The following is a 23,489-nucleotide window of genomic DNA, read 5'->3' on the forward strand; positions in this document are numbered from 1 at the left end:
GTCAGAGCTAATGTCACGACCCAACTGTCAGGTGACCCAGGATTAGAGGCTCCTTCCCTGTCCCTACCACTAGAGGGGTGCCCTAGCTTGACTTATTTCCCAGGATACTTCTGAAGGTGAAGATGCAGGGGCCGCCATCCTTGCCTTATCTCCTGAATCAGCCCTCCATCTGTTATTTTCCCCCACCCAGGGGATATGTGCATATGTAGCTGAGCTGTGTGTGCATTAAAATCACTGCAAAGAGACACTGACAATAGATTTGTTACCTACCTATTATACCCTAATACTTTAAAATTAGTGATAATGACTCCTTCACTTGACACCTTCAGGGAAGTCTAGGGTGTGCCTTACAGTATGAAAAATAAAGTTTGTGGTTTGAAAAAAGAAATGCAAAGGCATGTAAATTGAAAAAGGTAATTGTAACAAGTCTGAAATAACATTTTATAGACAGTTTAATGAAGTTTATTGATCATAAATTCTTAAGATATTTCATATATTATTTAGTGGAAACAAAAATAATTTATTGATGCAAAATTGGCAAAAATAACAAGAAATTTGGAATTATAAAAAAATGACAAATTTTAAACATATGAAATACCACTGGAACCCATAGACATTTGCCACCAAACATTTCTTTCAGAATCAGACGAATATGTACATCAGTTTGAAGCTGGGTCTTTTTGATACCATCTTCCAAACAGAGTTGCACTTAACAGCGGATATGAAGAAATTGCAGATTTACTTGTAAGTCGTCCATCCTTTAGCACCTGGAAAAAAACAATCATAATGAAAAGTTAACTTAAGAGTTATAAGCAATAGATGCTAAGGCTAAATGAAAAAAAGATTCACAGAAACCTGGTCCAGCAGCAATGTTATTAATCTGTGACTACTGGTCCAGAGCTCTGCAAGCCTCCTCATACCTGTCATTCCCAACATCTCATCTGGGAGAGGGCAACATTTAACTAAATCCTGAGTCTAAAGATTTTTACCTTTTGTAGTTTAAAGGCCCCTTTACATTTAGCGATGCACCAGCGATCCCGACCACGATACGACCCGGTCAGGATCGCTGGTGCATCGCTAAATGGTCGCTAGTGAGCTGCCACACAGGCAGATCTCACAGCGATGCAGCAGCAATACAGCGGTCATTACTTACCGTTCAGACGAGGCGATCCTGACGTCCTCCCATCCGAGTCCACGCATCGCTCGTCGGCGCCAGCAGGAAGCCCAGCAGGAAGCGCCTGACGAGAAATGGAGCTGCACGATCTTGCGCGATCAGCGACAGACAGCGGGGGAGCCGGTCAGAGGTAAGTATCACACATAGCGATATCGCTAGCAATATCGCTGCTGCGTCACCAAATCGGTGATGCTTTAGCAATATTGCTAGCGATATCGCTATGTGTAAAACCCCCTTTACTCAACTACATGGCTCAGTAATGTCCGTTCAATTGCTGCAGAAAGAGAAACCAGGTAAATTCTCTCATTTGCTCGCATCCATAAAACTATCTTGGCTATCTAAAGCCCCCGTCACACACAGCGAGATCGCTAGTGAGATCGCTCCTGAGTCACAAGTTTTGTGATGCAACAGCGATCTCACCAGCCATATCGCTGTGTGTGACACCTATCAGCGACCACACCCCCCCCCCCCCGCCGGGTATCGCTGATTGTGCTTGAAAGCCCTGGACATTTTTTTGATCATCGGTCTCCCGCTGGCCAGCACGCATTGCAGCGAGTGGCAGGCAGGAAACCAGCGATCAGCGAGCTGGAGCCTGGTATCCAAGGTAAACCGCAGGTTACTAAGCATGCACGTCACTTAGTTACCTGCTGTGTGCCTTAGATACCAGCGCGCTGGTGCAGGGAGCTGGTAACCAAGGTAAACAGAGGGTTTCTAAGCGCCGCGCGGTGCTTAGAAGCCTGCTGTTTACCTTGGTTACCAGCTCCCTGCACCAGTGCGCTGGTATCTAAGGTACACAGCAGGTAACTAAGCAATGTCCTCAGTTGTTACCCGCGTCGTCGCTGGTCCTCATCGCTGGTAAGATCTGCCTGTTTGGCAGCTCACCAGCGATCATGTAGTGACACACCAGCGATCCTGACAAGGTCATATCGTTGTCGGGATCGCTGGTGCGTCGCTATGTGTGACGGGGGCCTAATAGTCATTGCTGAGTTTTATACTGATGAGCAAAAGGGTAACAATGTTTTGAACTTTTGACTTTAAGGCTGTGTGCACACGATGCAGATATCCAGCGGATCCGCAGTGGATTTTATCGCGCAGAAAAGTTGCATATCCATATTGTGATGTACAGTAGCATTTAAATCAATGAAAAAAAAAACGCTGTGCTGACGCTGCGGATTTTTCCGCTTGGTTTTCCTGCGGTACAAAATCCGCAGCATGTCACTTCTTTTGTGCGGTTTTCCACCTCCCCAGTCTCCAAATCCGCAGGGGGAAAACCGCACAAAAATCGCAAGAAAACCGCATTAAAAATGGAAGAAATCCGCAGGAAAAATGCAGGTCATTTGACCTGCGGATTTCTTCAATTCTGCGCTGTAAAATCCGCAGGGCAAAAAAGTACGTGTGCACTCAGCCTCAGGCTCCATCTCTCACCATCTTCTACAGCTTTGAAAGTGAGACTACCATCATTTTATAGATAGGATATACATTGCACTATATAAAAATACGGTGCTAAGATAGGATATCACTCCATATACTCAGTGAAGAAAGAATCCGGCAATCATTGAGTTGCCAGATTTATTAGCAAAGCAATCCAAAAACACTGACTTTTCGGTTGAAAGGATCTTCTTCAGACTATAAGGATATAATAAGCAAACAGAAAAAATTACTGTTTTACAAATCTGTGTATATGTTTCAGTGAAATTTACAGTAAAATATACAATGAAATTTACAATGAGATTTACAGTAATATATACATTAGTACATGAAAATTGTTGAGGCTGCCTTTGTATGAAAGGAAAAACACTATGTAGGAAACCTTGCCCAAATCAAAAATCTGTACAAGAATTGATGTCAATAATATTCTAATTTGATTGTTATGTACATAGGTATATATTACTGTAAATCTCATTGTAAATTTCATTGTATATTTTACTGTAAATTTCACTGAAACATACAGTATACTCGGATTTGTAAGATGGTAACTTTTTCTGTTTATTATATCCCATTAGTCTGAAGAAGGTCCTTTTGACCAAAATATCAAAGGTTTTGGATTTTCTTTGCTAATAAATCTGATTTTATTTTTTGCAATTCAATGGGTGTGGGATTCTTTCATCATTTTATAGAAAAACATCTTGGCTATCTCCTTGGATATGTATACAATTTTTTCTTCAACTCTATCCCCAAGTGTTCGATTGGGTTGAAGTCTGGGGACTGTGGGGGCCAATTCAGCACCTCTACTTCATTGTCATTGAACCATTTCTTTCCCAGTCTCGACATATGCTTCGGGTCTTTGTCATTCTGAAACACTACGCTTTCCTTTTCGCACTCAAAGCAATCAAGTGTACGAAGTAACTCATCTTGTAGGCCCCACCGGGCAGGCTGGGGGGCCCACTCGCTGTCGGGGACACCGGCACGCTATGGGGGCCCGGTGTCTGCGCCAGTGCCGGCTCCCATGATTGGGTCCCTCTGCTTGCTCAGAGCCCCTGCATTTTCAATACTTACCTCTCCCCCACACCACTGCGGCGTCTTCTGACTGTGACGTTCAGGTCAGAAGATGCTATGACATCATGTCTGTGCGCCCTCTGCCTGAACAGTCACAGTGCAGAGAGCTGGAAGATGGCACAGAGCAGTGAGGAGAGGTGAGTATTCATATTTTTTTATGTTTGGAGCATTATATATAGTGACCATCATACACTGGAGTATCATATATGGGGCCCATTATACACTGTAACATTGTATCTGAGGCCCATCATACACTGGAGCATCATATATGGGGCCTATTATATATGAAGCATTATATGGGCCCATCATACACTGGAGCATCATATATGGGGCCCATTACAGTATATATGGAGCTTTATATGAGGTTCATCATGGAGCATCAAATGTGGCCCATAATATATGGAACATCATATGGGGCCCATTATATATGCAACATTATAAGGGGACTATTCAGTATAGAGCATTATGTGGGGCCCATTCAGTATTGAGCAATATATGGGGCCCATCATGTACTGCACGTAGCATTATATGGGACTCATTATACTGTATGGAGCAATATATGGGGTTCATTATACTCTATGGGGGGCTCATCCTATACTGTATGGAGCATTATATGGGGACCATTATATATGGAGCGATATATGGGGCACATCACATACTGGAGCATTATATGGAGCCGATCATATAGTGTGTGGAACATTATATGGGACCTGTTATGTATGGAGCAATATATTTGGCTTATTATTCTTTATTTAGCAATATATGGGGCCTATTATATACTATCTCTCTGGCCCAGACATCAACTCTCTGCTGTTCAGAATCCCAGGTGATAGACCTATCACCATATCCTCCTTCTTTTCCTCTCGCTTCCTAAAACATAATGTTGACAAAACTGAATGCATATTTCCTTCATTTCACCTAACCCCCCCAACCCGATATATCAATCACAATTAACGACACCATGCTTACAGCACAACCGGATGTCTGATGTTTTGGAGTAACCCTCTGCTCTGCCCTGTCCTTCAAACCGCACATACAAGCTATTGTCATCTCCTACAGCCTCCAACTCAAAAATATTTCCAGAATCTGTCCTTTCCTCAACCCTGATCTATTAAAATGCTAGTGCATGCCCTCATCATATCCTGCCTCAACTATTGCAATATCCTACTCTGTGGCTTTCCTGCTAACACTCTTGCACATCTCCAGTCCGTCATTAACACTGCTGACCAACTAATGCACCTCTGTCCACGCTACTACTCTGCTTCTTCCCTCTGCAAATCCTTTCATTAGCTCCCAATTCCCTAACACATCCAGCTCATACTACTAACGCTAAGCTTCAAAGCCATCCATAATCTGTATCCTTTGCACATCTCTGAACTAATCTACCGATATCTTCCAACAAGTAACCTTCAGTCCTCCCAAGACCTCCTTCTCTCCTCCACCACACTTGAAACTTTCAGTTGAAAATTGAAAACCCACTTTTTCAAGAAAGATTACATCCTGCAATGACCCCCTGCCACTTTACCACCACCGAAGCTGCCACAACCTCCTTCCCTTCTGTCTCCTTCCCCATTACCCTGTAGACTGTAATCCCGCAAGGGCAGGGCTATCTCCTTTCTGTACCAGTCTGTCATTGTTAGTTTGTTCACCATTGTTTTATATTTGTATCTTGTATGTAAACCCAACTCATGTACAGCACCATGGAATCAATGGTGCTCTATAAGTAAATTATGATAATAATGTGTTGTTCTTGTGCTTCCCCATGACATTACGTTCCCTAATATCCTAACTGAACCTTGCACATCCTGACCTGCAATTACAAGCAACCATGAGATTATCTTCTCATTCTATAACTTAATTTGTGTTGTCTGTCAGCTGTTGGTTTTAGAGATTATTTTGGGATGATGACTAAGGTATTCACTAATGTTAGATCAGCTTTACATGTCCACATTTCATGGTCTGTGTACAAACCACAATTTCCCCTCTAACTACTGATTACATGACCCAAACAGACAGGTGTATAAGCAAAAAACAAGGCTGTTACCTTGTATCTGAAGATCCATGGCTGGTACAAAAATAGCATTCTGTTCATGGACTATGAAGTAATAGGCTTCTTCATGTTAACAATACTTAGTTTTATCCCCCACTATGTGACTGTATCTACTAATTTACAATATAAATTAAAAGTATTACTTACCTGGAACATGTCAGGTGCCAAATGAATATTAGTCAGCAAAACTTCTGGGAATACAAAGGAAGTTGAAAAATTCCCACTTATGGAAAATGAGTCAAATCTAGTTGAGGCTTTCTCTACAGATTCCCCACATGACTTAAAATCCAAACTTTGACATTTCAGCATTGTGCATACCTGAAAAAAAGATGGAATCAGCATGGAAATATTTTTTTTCTTTGTAAATTTTTAGAACTAGTGGGGTAGTTCTCCAGATGAATAAAAGTTATTTTTTTATGTTATCACATGCTCTGCTTTGAGCATTTAGTAGAGTTGAGTGAAACAGGTCGGCCAGATTCAAAAGTCGCCGACTTATGGGAAAGTCGGGTTTCGCCGACCGAAACCCGACCACAGCATGAAGTCGGCCATGCGGTCGGCAAAATAACCACCAAAGTCAGATTTCCCAGAATGCGTGCACATGACATTTTCAGCCACTGAGCAAGGACGTACACTGTGGGCAACAAGATGACATGTGCAGCGTCTGGGGAGAGAGAGAGAGATTTTGCGCACTTTAAAAAAGCGGTCAGGCGTGTAGGTGTGTTTACTGTCCTCCACTCCATGCTGACTTTGCTTCCCCATTGACTTGCATTGGGTTTTGTGTTTCAGTCGGACCTTCGACTTTTCCCTATAGTCGGCCGATTTCGTTCGACTCGACTTTTGAGAAAGTCGGGTTTCATGAAGCCCGACTCGACACTAAAAAAGGCAAAGTTGCTCATCTCTATTATTTAACTCAGTCACCCCAGAGTTTGTCTTCACCTTCTTGAACAGGCCAATTTTTTTTCCATTCTGACCTGTGTCACTTTATGAAGTAATAACTCAGGAACGCTTTAACATATCCAAATTCTGAGATTGTATTTATCATGACATGTTGTAGTTCATTTTAGTGACAAATTTAGGTTGGTATAATTTGCGTTCTTTTATGAAAATACAGAAAATTTGACAAAAAATTGAAAATTTCAAAATTTTCAAACTTTGAAACTATGTGCCCTTTAACCAGATAGTTATACTACACAAAATATTTAATAAATAACATTTACCACATGTCTACTTTACACCAGCATCATATTTTAACCAATTTTTTTTTACAAATTTAGATGAGTTAAAAGTTTATCAGCACAATTTCTTATTTTTCCCTTTCCCAAAAAATTACAAAACCATTTTTTTTTAGGGACTTTGAGAGGCCTATCAGACAGAAAATACCCAAAAGTGACACCTATTTAAAAACTGCACCCCTCAAAGTGCTCAAAACCACATTCAAGAAGTTTTTAACCCTTTAGGTGTTTCACAGGAATGAAAGAAATGAGGAAGGAAAAAATTAAAATTAAGACTTTTCCCACAAAAATATTGCTTAGCCTAACCCCATTTTTTTCATTTTCACAAGGGTAACAGAAGAAAATGAACCCCAAAATTTGTTGTGTAATTTCTCCTGAGCATGCAGATACCCCACTTGTGATGGAAAGCTACTGTTTGGGCGCACGGCACGGCTTTGAAGGAAATGGTGAACCCCCTGGAACCACAGGTGCTTCACAGAATTTGAAAACATTGAGCTGTGAAAATGAAAATTAAGATTTTTCCCACAAAAATTTAGCTTTAGCCTCAATGTTTTCCTTTTCATAAGAGTAACAGGAGAAAATTGATTCCAAAATCTGTTGTACAACTTCTTCTGAGTATGCCAACACCCAATATGTGGCGGGAAACTACTGTCTGGGTACACTGCCGAGCTCCAAAAGGAAGGAGTAACGTTTTTGATCAGACTTTGATGCCCCTGATGGGGAACACCCCTACAAGTAACCCCATTAAGAAAACTACATCCCTCAAGGAATTATCTACAGACATAGTTACAGTATAGTTATGATAATAAATAATTCTTTGGCAATACCGGTGCATAAATTAATAATGTGGTGGTATGTGTAAGTTATGATGAGTACATCAGACTATAAAAGGATCTGGTTATCAAGGTAAAACCAAATTTTATCAGTCCATAGATGTGTGGCATGCTTTGAAGCAATATTTAATGCAAATGCCAGGTTTTTAATGACAGGTTTTAGCCCTTCTGTGTTCTTCCCTTCCTTGCAATTTAGGGAACCTCACCCAGAAAATTTTGTCCTAGTACAATACGGGCACCATCAGTTTCAAAATACTGGGACCCTTACCTTCTTGACTGCCAAACCTTAGGGCCTTGATAACTAATTCCTCAAACTGAAGGAAGGTCCCTGCATTGACTGCCATCGAAACACAAAAGCATTGTATAGTGCCATCTTTTCAATGTGCACAGCCAGTTTTGTGTACCATACTTGCTTTTCACATGGCACTGTATGGTTTGAGGACCTGTTCTGAGAGATCTACAGCTCCCTTTAATTTATTATAATTCAGGATACAATATGGCTTGGGACATCTGTTGTGGTACCTCAGACAGTGACGGGAGCTATTGTCATGGTGTGTGGTGGTCAAGATAAGGACATCTCTCTTGTGCTTGTACTCGACCACCAGCCAGTTGTCGCTGCATTGGGCTCTGCTCTTACCCTTTCTCAACAGTTGCCAAGTTAGCAGCTTAGGGAGGCCTCTCTGATTTTTCTGCACAGCGCCAAATGCATCTGTACCTCTGACAGAAAGGGACTTCAAGCATGGGATGCTGATGTAGAAGTTATCTACGTACAGGTGATAATAACTTTTATCCAGCAGTGGGTGCAGCAATTCCCACATAATTTTACCACTCACTTTCTGGACAGGGGAGCATTCAGGGTGGTCAATTTGGGTGTCCCTTCCTTCGTAAACACTAAATCTGTGAGTGTACCCAGAGGTACATTTGCATCACGTGTACAGTTTAATTCCTCATTTTGCTCTCTTCCTGGGCAAGTATTTTTGGAATTTTAGCCTCCATTTGAAATAAACTAGAGATACATCAATACTGATGTCCCTTTGGGGGATGTATGCCTCAACAAATTTTCTGTTGAAGTGTTCAACTACTGGAAAAATTTTGTATAGACAATCAAAATTTTGGATCATCTCAGGGAGGAAACTCCCCATTATCATTATAATGCAAACATTTTTGGGCTGCTTCAAATCTTGTCATGGATACAGAATCCTGGCTTGCTCTATAATACAGTATATCAGTACTCCACTATTGCCAAAGCTCAGTTTTTCAACTATGCCCATATGCAGCACAATGCCCCAAAATGTCAAACTTTCTGCTGCATTTAAAGGGGTCCATCTGGCAAATGATAAAATGGGATTTGGGGTGAAAAATGTATAAGCATATAAATTTTGACTGGGCCACCATAAGAATTATTACATCCTCACTGACGAAGAATTTGAAAAAGTCAATTTCATTGAGGCCTGTAGTGTTAAATTGGATTCTTGAGCTGCCCATAAAATCAAGGATAACAGGCTAATTTTCAAGGGGTGGAGTCCATATTGGATCAATTGATGAAGGGGTTGCCTCGGTCCTAGAGCTAGTTGCTGGGATCCTTTTTCACTACATAAGGAAGAAAAAAAGAGGAATGTAGGATCTTCCTCACTGCCTGAATCTGTATCAGAAGCAAGGAAAGTGCCTCCTGTGCTGAATAGTGTTTTATTGACAAGTGGGACATTTATATTTTATTCTTCTAAATGGTGGAGATTTGTGTGTAAGTGGTGCTTTTACACGTGTATTATGTGAGGCCTGTGTAAAGTGTACTATTTATTATTACATTTATTAGATAAATAATTAGAAAAAAACAAGTAAAGAAAAAACGAAGAGAAAAAATTAGGGAAAAAAGTAGAAAAGAGCAGTAGAAAGGAAAAATTTAGAAGGAAATCTTTAAGAAAAAAAAGAGGAAAAAATGAAACGAGAAATTAGTAGAAGTAAAGAAAACTTGGTTTAAGAAAATTTACAGTGACTTTCACTACACTAATAACCTACCTATAAAACTGGTAGGTATAAACTATTTTTTTCCTCACTAACACTCCGATGTTCGCTACCCCATAATGACCTAACTATGAAGCTACTTGGTACTAACTTTTCATTTTCTTCTGCAAAAGAAAAATAGACTTCACTAACACAGTGACGTCCGCTCTTCTAATTCCCTACCTACAAAGCTACTCGGTACTAAACATACATTTTTTTTTCTGCAAAATAAATAATAATCTTTTTTTTTTTTTTTTACAAGAAATTCGGACGTCACTAACACTGCAATGTCCGCAATACCTACTTACAGAAAAGAAAAGTCCCTTTGCACAGACTGTGATCAGTATTACTGATCAGAGCACTGTGACCATGGGAAGCGCACACGTTATTGTGGCAAAAAAAAAGTGCACCAAAAATTGAACAAGGATGCTTAGCACAGAATTCAATTGGGGGGGGGGGGTGGACGGAAGATGCGCGCACATAAAAGTCGCCAAAAAATAAGTGCCAAAAATGCAATTGGGAGTGGGGTGATGGGGGTTGGGGGATGGAGGGAGCTGGGACAGGGATCAGGTACTGCTGCTGCAGTGTACTCAGATCAGTCACACAGAGCAGAGCACAGCACAGCAGACAGCACAGCACAGGAACAAAGAACTGAAGATTGGACACTCTGGATAGCAGGAAGATCACAGCTGCTGGCAACCAATTATTTCTCTCACAGGTTCACAGATGATCTACAGAACCATTCTGCACATCAGATATTATGGAAAAATAATGTGCGGAGCTGCAATCATCATTTTAACTTAACCCTTTGAGCGCAATTAGTCAGTAACTATTGATCCACCAATCGCCAAAAAAGCGTATTTTCACTGCTATGATTTGTGCGGTCTCAGACTTGCCATATTCGATTTTGTTTCTCCAGTTTAATGGTAACGTGCTGTGATTGGCTGCTCAGAATTGACTCGCAAATCACAGCCATCGCCAATGCGGGCAGGAGGTACAGCCTCCCGTGGTAACGTGCAGGGATGGTCTGCTGAGACAGCAGCCATTTTTACTCGATCACCACACAGCCAGGTGAATGGAATTTGCAGTGCCATACATGTATGGTAGTTTGTGGGAAAGTGCAAGGGGTTAAAGAAATCCTGGACAACCCCTTCAACCGTATGACTATGTAAAAGACTTAGGCCACCATTCATCAAAGAGTTTAAGCAAAAAATCTAGTATGGTACATTTTGAAAAGTCACTATTTTTTCTTGTACAATGCATCGTTGCACAAAAAAAATTTTTTGGACGTTTTCATTCCAGTTTCAGCCTCCTCTAGCAACATGGGTGGAGCTGGAGCGGGACACGGTCAGAATGGAGGGTAGTGGTATCTTTTTATTTAATTCATGACCCGCTATGGAGGATATTATTCAGGGAGACACACACCACTTTAAAGACGCGTCTGATTCATTAAGAAGCATATGCCCCTTAATGTATCAAGTGTCTCTGACTCCACCAGGCCCCCTCATCAAGACTAGTATGAACAACACCGGTCTTGATGATTCTGTGCCTTTGAGTTCTGCTGTAGGACAAAACAGAGATCCTAATGCAATAAAAATAAATTTATCAAAACTGAAAATTGAACCTAGAAATGACATAGCGTTTTATACAACTTATCTTTGCATTTTACCATTTCATAATTTAAAAGAAATGTCATCAGAAAATATGAAATAAAAAAACATTGGCGACATTTAAAAAAAAAAAAAATATATATATATATATATATATATATATATATATATATATATATATATATATATATATATATATTAGGCGTCGGGTTCCTGCAGCAGCTCAGCAGGCTCACATTCTGCGGTATCCCATTGTCTATCGACCGCAGAGGAGATTGCTAAGCAGTCTCGGCGTCCCAGATGCTCTGCCCAGACCTGCTCTGGGGGTCTGGTTGTTGCTGCCACCTTTGGATCAGCAATGGCAGTGCAGGCTGCTCAGCAGAAAATCACTCCAGAGGCTAAGTCCCTCCGTCGCTCTACTGGGCATGCTCACGAGACGATCTCCCTTTGGAGATCGGGAGTCACGTGCTCAGGTCTTCCTGATCTGATTGGTCCATCTCAAAGATCTGGAAGGTCCCAGAGGCGCACGGCTATAAAAGGTCCACATGGCCGCTCGGCCATGAGCTAGTATAGACTCTAATTGCTACTGTGTGAATGGTGATGGATGTATGGACTGCAAGTGACTCATTAAGATTCCCCTCCCTCTGATATTACGAATGTGTATAGGGATCTAGTTATAGAGTCAGCGCCAGTCAGTGGCAAGTTACTGGCCACACGGCACATCCTCCACAATACTCGCGTCCGACAGTTCGCCCCTCTTGGGCACTGTCGCATTGCGGCTGGCTCAGTCACCGCCCTGCTGTAGCAGTACTAGTTGGCGTCCGCGGTAGCGACGCCTCGCGCATGGTAAGTGTAGACGTACATTGCCCTGAGTCTTGGGTTTAGTCCTGTGACCACATACCGTGCGTGCACCCCGCTGAGTCCTGTGAGGTCAAAAGGCTCGGCATTTATGTTCATGCCTTTAGCGACTCTGTGAATCAACAGAGTACACCCAGCGCACATCGGATGACGTTATAACCCACGTGTGCTATACCGCCGCCACATAGCGCGTCTACCATTGTCTAGCAGCGGCTTTAACACCTACTGCACGGTGGACCCCGGGCGGCGAATGCACTTTCTATTATTTAACATTTAGTGCATTCCGCCTTCACTAACACATATATATATATATATATATATATATATATTTATACCGTAATACAAAACATGATTTAAGCCAGGGGTCCCCAACCGCTGGTCCGCGGCCCAGCACCGGGCCGCTGCAGTGCCCTTGCCGGTCCGTGGACACAAGGGGAGCCAGGGGTGGTCAGTGGCATAGCGGGGGCTGGGGCGGTGTGCAGCAATTCTTAGACTGCCCTCATGTGTAGCGGCGGCCAGGGAGCAATCCAAGCAGCTCCGCTGCCTGCAAGAGGGAGTAGCAGGAGCGGAGCTGCAAGGACCCGTCCAGCTTCCTGCCCGCCACCCGCGCTTCCTGTCTCTGACTGACACAGAGAGGAGCGCGCCGCAGCCGCTGCTGTGTCAGAGCGAGGAAGCGCGGGCGATGCTGCGGACAGGTGAGAGGAGAGAGGTGGTGTGTGTATATATAATATGTGTGTGTGTGTATGTATGTATGTCTGACTGTATGTGTATATATGTGTGTGTGTGTGTGTGTGTGTGTGTGTGTGTGTGTGTGTGTGTATGTATATGTATGTCTGTCTGTGTGTGTATGTGTGTTTGTCTGTGTTTGTGTAGGTGGAGCCTGGCCCTGGAGGAGATGGGGACATGAGGAGACGACCGTGATGGGGAGAGAAGGCCACGATGCCTGGGGTGATGGGAGAAGGCCATGAGGGGGTAATGGGAGAAGGCCATGAGGGGGTGATGGGAGAAGGCCATGATGGGGGTGATGGAGAAGGGAGTGATGGGGTGAAGGCAATGATGGGGAGAAGTGAGTGATGTGGTGAAGGCAATGATGGGGTGATGGAGCACTCATTCAAAACCTATGGTGAGTTGAGTCACATTATAAATGTTATCATTTAATTATAAGTATGCACTGCTACTCTACAACCGCGTCCATAGCCCCGCCCCCTTATGACCAAAGCCCCGCCCCTGCTACACCTCCATCCCCGCCCTGCCGGGCCATGGAAGAATGGTCTTGCTTGAAACCGGTCCCTGGTGCAAAAAAGGTTGGGGACCACTGATTTAAGCAACAGGTCATTTTCTAAGGACACGGCTTTAAATTAGTTCTCTTTAGTTCTCTCATCCATATAAAGGATTTTCCTTCAGTGAAAACCTTTATTAAAATGTAGTACTTGAAACTTGGAATGTCTGCACTTTTAATCTACTACTGTGCATCATCTAGCAACCATAACTGTGTTTTTTAATTAATTTCAAAGAAAAATGGTGAAATACCTGTAGATAGTATTCTCCTTCAACGATGTGCAAACCGTCGAAAACACCAAATACATACACTTCATCACTGTACTTCTCAGCCATTGTGTAATTTAGGTGACAACAAAAGTCATTTTGACATATGGAATACTCTCCATGTAGCTCTTCAAGTTCAGTAAAAGTATAATTATCAGCAAAAAGGTACCCATTAAATATGTTGCTTCCTGAAGGAGAGTTCTTAATTTGAGAAGCATATAGGTTCCAAGTAATAGGATAATATGATGAGGAATTCCGAGGATGGGAATTGAGTTCGGAGATCAGGAGGTGTCCTGACTCATTCATCATGTTATAGTAATACGGCACAACTTTATTTGGGGAAAAGATTCCACTGCCTATTAATAGAAAAGCAGAAAAAAAAAAAGATTGTTTTAAAAGTGATAATAGTAATTCTAATAATAGTTATAATAATAGTTTAATTTTAATATTTGAGAATTGTAGGCTGTTGCACATTTCATTTTACTCTTACAATAACCCACAACTTTCACATTTTTTTACTAACTCATTAAAGAGGTTGACCAAAATAAGAGAAACATTCTTTAGATACTATCTACTAAATACAATGCCACACCCATCCATGGATTATGTCTGGTACTGCAAAACCGTTCACTTTAACAGAACTAATCTGCAATACCAGACAAAATCTATACACTGGCGTGGTATTTGGAAAAAGCTATTTTGTTATCATGTTTATCCTTATACTTGATCATGCAACAGGCAAAGGAAGCAGTAGGAAAACAGAGCTGTGTTTATCATCAGTATGGACACCTGCCAATATTTTTAGATAAGTTAGTAATTAAAAAAAGTTTAAAATGTTGCCCTACGTTTTAGTTTACTTTCATATTCACACCCCTGGTATGCAGTATGCAACATGCTCCAAGTTTCATACTTATTAATTATGCTGCAGTCAATCAGTGGCCACTAATAAGCTGCAGCCATTCAGTAAGTAAGTAAGAGAAGAAGTCTACTCTGACCGACTAGAGAAGGATCGGATGCAGCAGTGCCATCATGTTGACAGTGCACATAATAACCTCTGCAGCCAATCACTTAGCACTTCAGCTCTTCTGATCTAGGAAGCTAAAGTGGTGATGTGCACTGTCCACATGACATCACTGCTGCTGCCAAAACAGAAATAAGATCAGCAGTGGAAAGCTGCACTGAACATAGGGAGGATGAATACTATCTGAGTTTGTATTTTTAATAGGATTATATTATTTGGGGACCATTTTTCTAAAAGTGAAAAAAAACTTCAAACTATATATCTGAGAGACGTGTGTACCACAATTTTATAACAGACATTCAATTTGGTTAAAACCAACATTTATTTGGTCATATAAAAAATACTCATTGTATAAATCACAAAAAATGAACACAATATAACCACTAACAAGGGTATCACAATAGACAAATTCAGGGAAGAATATAACTTTGTATAATATTACTATAGTGCACAGGATATATGTCTACAGAAAATATGCGCTAATATCATGCGATTTGCTTATGACACCTGTGCACCACTCATAAATATAGAAATGAATGACATTGTCCCCAGATACTATGATCAATATCTAGTATATGTTTCCAAAAAAGACTAATAAAAGAAACTGCCAGAAATATATGTTTAGTATGGATAACAAGCTGAATGTTCTCAGGACAACTGCTTAGGGGCAAAAATGGACAGACTAGAAGTTGTCAATATATGTATATACTTACCCCCCTATTGAAAAAGCTCACGCGAAACGCGCGTCGGGGAACTGCTGCCACTAACAGGTCAGGTATTCACATTAAGCTGCCATGTTTATTTTATGTGCTGGTTCTTTACTGCGATGATGGGCTTTTCCATATAGAGACATGCTTTACTATGGTTGGAGATTAACTCTGAGGCTGTTTATTTGTACACTGCCACTAGGTAATTTACACATAATCATATATAAGTGATATTTATATCTTATTGCACTTTGCACATAGCACTTTAAGAAAGAGGTATATATATTCTTTTGACAATAAACTTTTAGTCTGTCCATTTTTGCCCCTAAGCAGTTGTCCTGAGAACATTCAGCTTGTTATCCATACTAAACATATATTTCTGGCAGTTTCTTTTATTAGTCTTTTTTGGAAACATATGCTAGATATTGATCATAGTATCTGGGGACAATGTCATTAATTTCTATATTTATGAGTGGTGCACAGGTGTCATAAACAAATCGCATGATATTATTAGCGCATATTTTCTGTAGACATATATCCTGTGCACTATAGTAATACTATACAAAGTTATATTCTTCCCTGAATTTGTCTATTGCGATACCCTTGTTAGTGGTTATACTGTGCACCATGTATCTTCATTTTTTGTGATTTATACAATGAGTATGTATTTTTTATATGACCAAATAAATGTTGGCTTTAACCAAATTGAATGTCTGTTATAAAATTGTGGTACACACTTCCTTTATTTTTGTTTGAAGACTAGTTAATGGGAAGTTATTTATAGGCCTTGTTGTATGGCATATATATCTGAGAGATTGCATTTAGCATTACCTGTCATCCTGATGCTTGTATTGTGGGTGTTGGCTGAAAGCAAATTTACACCCATTCCCATCGCCCATGCTGAGTGGAATTCTATAGCAGTCAGATGAGGGAGAAGATTCATCCATGCAGTAGGAAAAATAATAGTGTCCACATTGTGCTCTACTACAAGTGCAACAGCTGGGTCATAAAAAAGTATGTCAAAGCAAATAAAAATCCCAAATTTTCCAAATGGAGTGTCAAAGGTCACAATCTCAGGTTCTTTGGGAACATTAAATTGGACCTCTCCAAGAAACAAGTTATACTGTAAGAGAGATGTACCATTAGACAAACCACACAATTATGTTGATATAAGCTGTAAAAGTCTCCATTAGCAGAAATTTTAAAAAAAGTATTGCGATATATATATTGCAAAATACATATTAAAGCTAGAAAAATTAGAGAAATCAACAGAAAGATCTAAAAAAAAAAGCAATTGTTTTTAATCATAAAGAACTCTACAAATGGACTGGCTGCCTCATAACAGGAATGTGTTAAATCTACCTATATCGAAAAAAAGTGACCATCACATCCAAACATAAACCAGGTCTGAACAGGTGCTTACCTAGAGTTGCCAACTCATATACAATCAAACAGATAAGGCAGCACTCTGTAGCGCTATAGCATGCAAACATGAAATACAAAAATTGAATTGCATTACTGCATTAGAAATATGAAAAATTGAGAATGCTTAGTGCATAAATTGGCCAAGTCATGTGTACCTGGCAGTCATGATAAGGTGATTCTCGTTTTCCAGGACCTAACCTAATGCCAATCCTTTCTTAGACAATCTACTTCTCTCTGGGAACCTAACATGAATCCTCTCTTGGACTAAAGTCTATTTCTCTATGGAGGGGTAGGATCCTGTTGCAAAAAAACGCCTGAGGCTAAGGGGCGAAGTGCTCAGTCAGAAGGTTAATGCATACAAATATCAAAAAAACTGACCGTCACATCCAAACATAAATCAGGTCTGAACAGGTGCTTACCTAGATTAGCCAACTCAAATACAATCAAACAAATAAGAGTGCTACCCCTACATAGAGATTTAGACTTTAGTCCAAGAGAGGATTCATATTAGGTTCCCAGATAGATGTAGACTGTCTAAGAGAGGACTGGAATTAGGTCCTGGCAATCCCCTTAACATGGCTGCCATGTACACATGACTTGGCCAATTTATGCACTAAGCATTCTCAATTTTTCATATTTCCAGTGCAGGAATGCAACTCAATTTTCATATTTCATGTTTGCATGCTATAGCGCTACATTCTTCATGAATCAGGAGCATCTGACAATTTGTGTGTGTCTCTTTGTGCGCACTCCATAAATCTTACGCCAGTCCCTGCTGAAGTAAGATTTGTGGCACAGCAAATGTCGCTGCTCTTTATGAATTTGACGAGTGGTGGTTGCGACAACCTCGACCCACCTAAGCTCTACCCATTTTGTCAGAGCTAGTAAAAATGGCATCAGAGCGGTAAAAGTTTCAAAATTTTAGCAGTCATTTTTGCAGAAGCTTTGCCACCGGCATATTTCTTTTAATAAAAAGCCACCTGAAGAATTGTCAGGTCACTTCTTTTAACTGATTCACGTCTTTAGAAAGCTGAGCTAGATAAAAGAAGTTGAAAAGACTGAACGTTTGGAACAACAAGTTGTTTTTATATTACAGCCTACATGTTCAACCTTTTTACAATTATTGAGTGCTTTTTCACGTAGTTTACGGAGCATACCCTCCTGAAAAAGAAGTCGTGTGCATGTACCCTAAAACATAGTGCTGTGAGGGGATATTGTCAGAATACCATGTGACCCATAGTTTTGGCAGCAAAAACTGAGGACACGTTCCTTTTAAGAAAATACTTGCTTGGCATATAAATCGAATCATGAAGACATACCTTGTGATAACGTGCTACTAACTTCCCACTAGAGTCATATACTACAGCAGTGTTATAGTTGTATTGGCCATCATCTGGGCATCCAATATCAGAGATGTTGCACAATTTTTTATCACCAATATTTGCAACCACATAAATGGAATTATCCTTTGCCATACAACTCAGTCTTGTCTGAACAGGAGTTGGACCAAACCTGCACAATTCAAAGGCAATAACTTGTCAGAATAGATGCTCTCTCACAAAAAAGAAATGCCACAAAGACCCTGCAATGTACAACATAGCTGTAATAAAATTGCTGTATTTTGATGCCATTTTTAGATATATTTTGAGTCATAGGATTAATGTAAATATAATCACTTATTTCTTGGTTTATATTTGTAAGGTTGTGTCTCCACACATATACGAGGGGCTACCCAGCAAAACGAGAATTACGTATACTTATTTAAATTTTTTTTATTCAAGATAACATCTTGAAAACATTAATCCCCTTCAAACACTGTCCATTAGATGGTATGCACTAGAGTTGAGCGACTTTGGTCGGATCGGGTTTCATGAAACAAAATTTGCTTCAGATGAAACTGGTCCGACTAGTAGAGTTGAGCGACTTTTGTTTTTTTATGGTCGAGTTTCGTTTCGTGAAACCCGACTTTTCCAAAAGTCGGGTCGAGCAAGATCGGCCGATTATAGGGAAAAGTCGGGGTCGTCCGGAAACACGAAACCCAATGTAAGTCAATGGGGAATAAAAGTAGGCAGTGAGAGGAGGACAGGAAACACACCTACAGTGCTCATTTGAATGCCAAAAGCATCAATTCTTCTTACTTAAGCTGGTCAACCTTAATTAACTTCATAATACAAGTTACGCACTGAAAAATGGGGGTTATTTGGCTAAAGTTGTGGGGGGGTAGGGCTGGCTCCAGGTTTTCATGTGCCCTGGGCGAAAGAGCGCCCCTTTAACACATAATACCACAACTCATCATGCTCCGATACGGCAGAGAAATAGCGGTATAGTACAATGAAAAATACTTCACTTTTTACATCTCATAACGAGGCCCATCTATTTCTCCATACAGAATCATTGGTCCCATATAATGTTTGAAACAGCATATGATGAGCTCCACATAATGCTACAGTATATGTTGGTCCCCATGGATGAAGCTCCACTGTCTTATGGGCCCAAATAATGCTCCAAACATAATGGGCCCCATTTCTAATGCTCTAGTGTATAATGGGCCCTGTAAATGCTGCTCCAGTGTCTGATGTCCACCTTTGGAATGTTCCAGTGTATGGTGGGCCCCATCTATCATTCTCCAGAGTATAGTGCTCCCCAAAAATTGCTGTCCCAACATTGAAAACAATCAAATAAGTCTCCTCGCTAGGGAATCCCTGTACTAGTCTGGACTCCTCGTCGTCCCCATCTTCCATCTCACTGCACAGTATTTCAACCTTGCAAGTGCTGTGATCCTGAGCAAGCAGGGGGGGCCCACTCGTTGGCGACGGCACTGGCACAGGGCCCCTGATAGTACGGTGGTGTGTCTGATGGCGGGTGGGCCGAACCTGCACTTTCATCTGCAGCTTCCTCTTTGTCACCGTGTAAGATGGAACTGTATATGGGAAGGGTAACCTGAGTTTCATCAGGGTCAGATTCAGGCCGGGTAGCGTGCGAGGGGAATGTAGTGGTCTGGGTCAATGTACCAGCAGATTCATCGAGCAGTGGCTGGGCATCAGTGCACTTGTGTCGCCCCCAGGAGTACGTCGCCACAGTGGCATTACCTTCCTCCTAGGGAGTGTGATGTCATGCTTGGGAGCAACGAAGGATCTCTCTAGCAGGTTAACTGATTGGGCGGCGTTATTCCCATGAGTCATGACCCTCCAAACAGCGTTCATGAAGGCAAAGTGTTTGTTTTACGTGGGCAGTATGGTTGCAAAGCTGAACCTTAAAGGAATGTCCAGAAGGGCACCACCAGGAGTGGAGCCTACGGCATAATTTGACTCAACACGGGCAACATCAACCATGCCAGCTACAGAAAAGATGCACACATTGCAAGCTTAATTCCGTTAACGAACGAGACTCCGTCATGCCCCGCGGTCCGAGTCTGGCTTACTAGAGGGACACGTGAGGCTCTGGCACATGAGATTGGCCAATAACTGGTGTGTCATGCCCTTACATGTCCATGGCTGCATGTGCGCTACACTGAAAAGGCCAGCGTTTGTCGCTTACAGGTGCAGATAACCCGCTGAACAACGTTAGTGATGGGGATCATTGATTACAATTATTACTCGCGAACGATGATTTCCCAGTAAGTGCAGGTCAACCGCAGTTCCGGAATTAGGCCTAACCATCATTCCTGAAAAAAATGAAAAACTTACGTGTGCAAACCACAGGTGCTGTAGCTTGCTTAACAGCTCGCCATCCGTTCAAACGCCCAGTATGGGTTACACGTGATTGCACAAAGGTGAGAAAGGGTACCGTATCCCCGGTAACATGTATGGATAGCGTACACATTCAAAAGATATGTCTATACATCAGGAGGCAGGCTCAGACGGTGTTAGGCCCAGTATGGCTTGCACGTGATTGCACAAAGGTGAGAAAGGGTACCGTATCCCCGGATAACATGTATGGATAGCGTACACATTCAAAAGATATGTCTATACATCAGGAGGCAGGCTCAGACGGTGTAAGGCCCAGTATGGCTTGCAAGTGATTGCACAAAGGTGAGAAAGGGTACCGTATCCCCGGATAACATGTATGGATAGCGTACACATTAAAAAGATATGTCTATACATCAGGAGGCAGGCTCAGATGGTGTAAGGCCCAGTATGGCTTGCAAGTGATTGCACAAAGGTGAGAAAGGGTACCGTATCCCCGGATAACATGTATGGATAGCATACACATTCAAAAGATATGTCTATACATCAGGAGGCAGGCTCAGACGGTGTTAGGCCCAGTATGGCTTGCACGTGATTGCACAAAGGTGAGAAAGGGTACCGTATCCCCGGATAACATGTATGGATAGCGTACACATTCAAAAGATATGTCTATACATCAGGAGGCAGGCTCAGACGGTGTCAGGCACAGTATGGATTTGACGGCCCAGATTACACAGCGGAGGAGCAGGGAGAGGTAAAGATTGCAAATGCTGGAGCCCTGCCCAAGCAAGGGGGGCCCACTCGTGGGCATCGGTACTGGCACTGGGCCCCTCATAGTACGGCGGTGTGTCTGACGGCGGGTGTGCACCACCACCATCAGAGACACTTGATTGCACTACGAGGGACCCTGTGCCAGTGCCCGCGCCCAAGAGTCGACCTACCCACCTGTCCAGGGCAACGGCACTCGCACGGTGTCGTGCTCTAGGTGGTGACCCCGGCCATGGGGGGGGGAGGCAGCACAGTTAGGGAGTTTTAGAAAGTGGCATATGCTGATGTTGGACATTCAGCTGATGCAAAAGGCGAAATAGGTCAAGTCCCAGGAAGAGGTGGACCAAAGCAAGCCATTTTTCTGTCACCCTATGTGTCATCAGGGGAAGGTGGGACAAAATCCTTGGAAACCCATGCATGGTTCATTTTAATGAAGGTTAGATCATCCACATTTTGGGTTGACAGACGGGTCCTTTTTTCTGTCAGGATTGATCCAGCTGCACTGAAGACTCTTTCCGATAGCACACTTGCAGCTGGGCAAGTGAGCTCCTGTAAGGCATATTGGGCCAATTCAGGCCAGGTGTCCAGTTTAGCAGCCCAATAGTCAAAGGGGAATGACCTGTGTGGGAGAACATCGATATGGGAGGAAAAGTAGTTTGTAACCATAGTTGACAACTGCTGTCTCTTGTCACTTTCCATCGATGCTGTATTGCCAGTTGTGTGAGCGGTACTTGAAAAATCAGTCCACAACATTGTCATGAAACCCCTGTCTCCAACGCCACTTCTGCTTTGTGCACCATGAACACCTCTGCCAAGCTGCCCCCGGCCCGTACGGCTCGTGTGAGAACCATCACCGCTGCTGTGTGCTGGGAATGCCTCAAGCAACCGATTTACCAGAGTTGCTTGTTTATTAGCCAATATTAGGTCAAGGTTCTCCTGTGGCATGATGTTTTGTAATTTGCCTTTATAGCGTGGATCCAGGATGCTGGCCAACCAGTAGTCGTCATCGTTCATCATTTTGGCAATGCGGGGGTCCCTTTTTAGGATCCGCAAGGCATAATCTGACATGTGGGCCAATGTTCCCGGTGTCAATGATGCACTGCGAGTGCTGGTTGGAGGAGCACTTTCTGGCAAATCCACATCCCTCCAGTCACGCACAAACCCTGTACCAGACCTTGCCACGCCAACATTTTCACTTGCCCCACGAGATGCATCCTCCTCCCCTAAGTAATCATCCCCATCATCATCCTCCTCCTCCTCTTCTTCCTCCAACTCGTCCAGGAGAGGTCCCTGAGCAGACAATGGCTGAATGTCATCAAGGATTCCCTCCACCTCTTCCTCCTTGTCAACATTGGCTGCAGACGCCTGCTCCTTAAGGTGTGTCAAAGTTTGCATGAGCAGACACATAAGTGGGATGCTCATGCTTAGGATGGCGTCGTCTGCGCTTACCAGCCGTGTGCATTCCTCAAAACACTGAAGGACTTTACAGAGGTCTTTCAGCTTCGACCTCTGCACACCTGTCAACTCCATGTCTGCTCTCAAAGTGCCTGGCCGTGTATCCTCCCACAAATGCATTATGGCCTGCCTCTGCTCGCACAGCCGCTCCACCATGTGCAGGGTGGAGTTCCACCTTGTTGCAATGTCGATAATGAGGCGGTGGTTGGGAAGGTGGAGCAATCGCTGCAGCTTCTGCATACGAACGGAGTGTACAGGCGACCGGCGGATGTGCGCGCACAGTCTTCGCACCTTATGGAGCAGGGCTGTTAACTCCGGATAATTTTTGAGGAAGCACTGCACCACCAGGTTCAAGGTGTGAGCCAAGCAAGGTATGTGGCTGAGTTTTGAAAGGGCTATGGCTGCCACAAAATTACGGCCGTTATCACTAACTACCTTTCCTGCCTCAAGATGTACACTGCCCAGCCATGACTCAGTTTGTCGCTTCAAGTACTCGGCCAGCACCTCGGCGGTGTGTCTGTCGCCCAAACACATCATCTGCAACACAGCCTGCTGACGCTTTCCACTAGCTGCTCGATAGGGGGACACCTCGTGTGCAACAGTGGCAGCTGCAGATGGAGTGCTCGTA

The 23,489-nt window shown here is 42.6% G+C and overlaps 1 protein-coding gene across 1 annotated transcript in view; it reads right to left on the reverse strand.

Moving 5' to 3' along the window:
• Window positions 1-434: 434 nt before the first annotated feature.
• The window catches only part of VNN1 (vanin 1), a 58,866-nt gene continuing 35,811 nt past the window's right edge, over window positions 435-23,489 (reverse strand). Inside the window, exons 3-7 of the mRNA XM_073575828.1 lie at window positions 18,272-18,464; window positions 16,359-16,650; window positions 13,785-14,155; window positions 5,868-6,038; window positions 435-767 (exon numbers count right to left, since the gene is read on the reverse strand). Coding sequence (XP_073431929.1) covers window positions 660-767; window positions 5,868-6,038; window positions 13,785-14,155; window positions 16,359-16,650; window positions 18,272-18,464 — 1,135 coding nt within the window. The 3' untranslated portion in view covers window positions 435-659. The remainder of the gene's footprint in view (window positions 768-5,867; window positions 6,039-13,784; window positions 14,156-16,358; window positions 16,651-18,271; window positions 18,465-23,489) is intronic.

Source organism: Dendrobates tinctorius, unplaced genomic scaffold (genome assembly GCF_039654945.1).
Source record: "Dendrobates tinctorius isolate UK_male_01 unplaced genomic scaffold, ASM3965494v1 ptg000046l, whole genome shotgun sequence".
NCBI classification, from domain to species: Eukaryota; Metazoa; Chordata; class Amphibia; order Anura; family Dendrobatidae; genus Dendrobates; species Dendrobates tinctorius.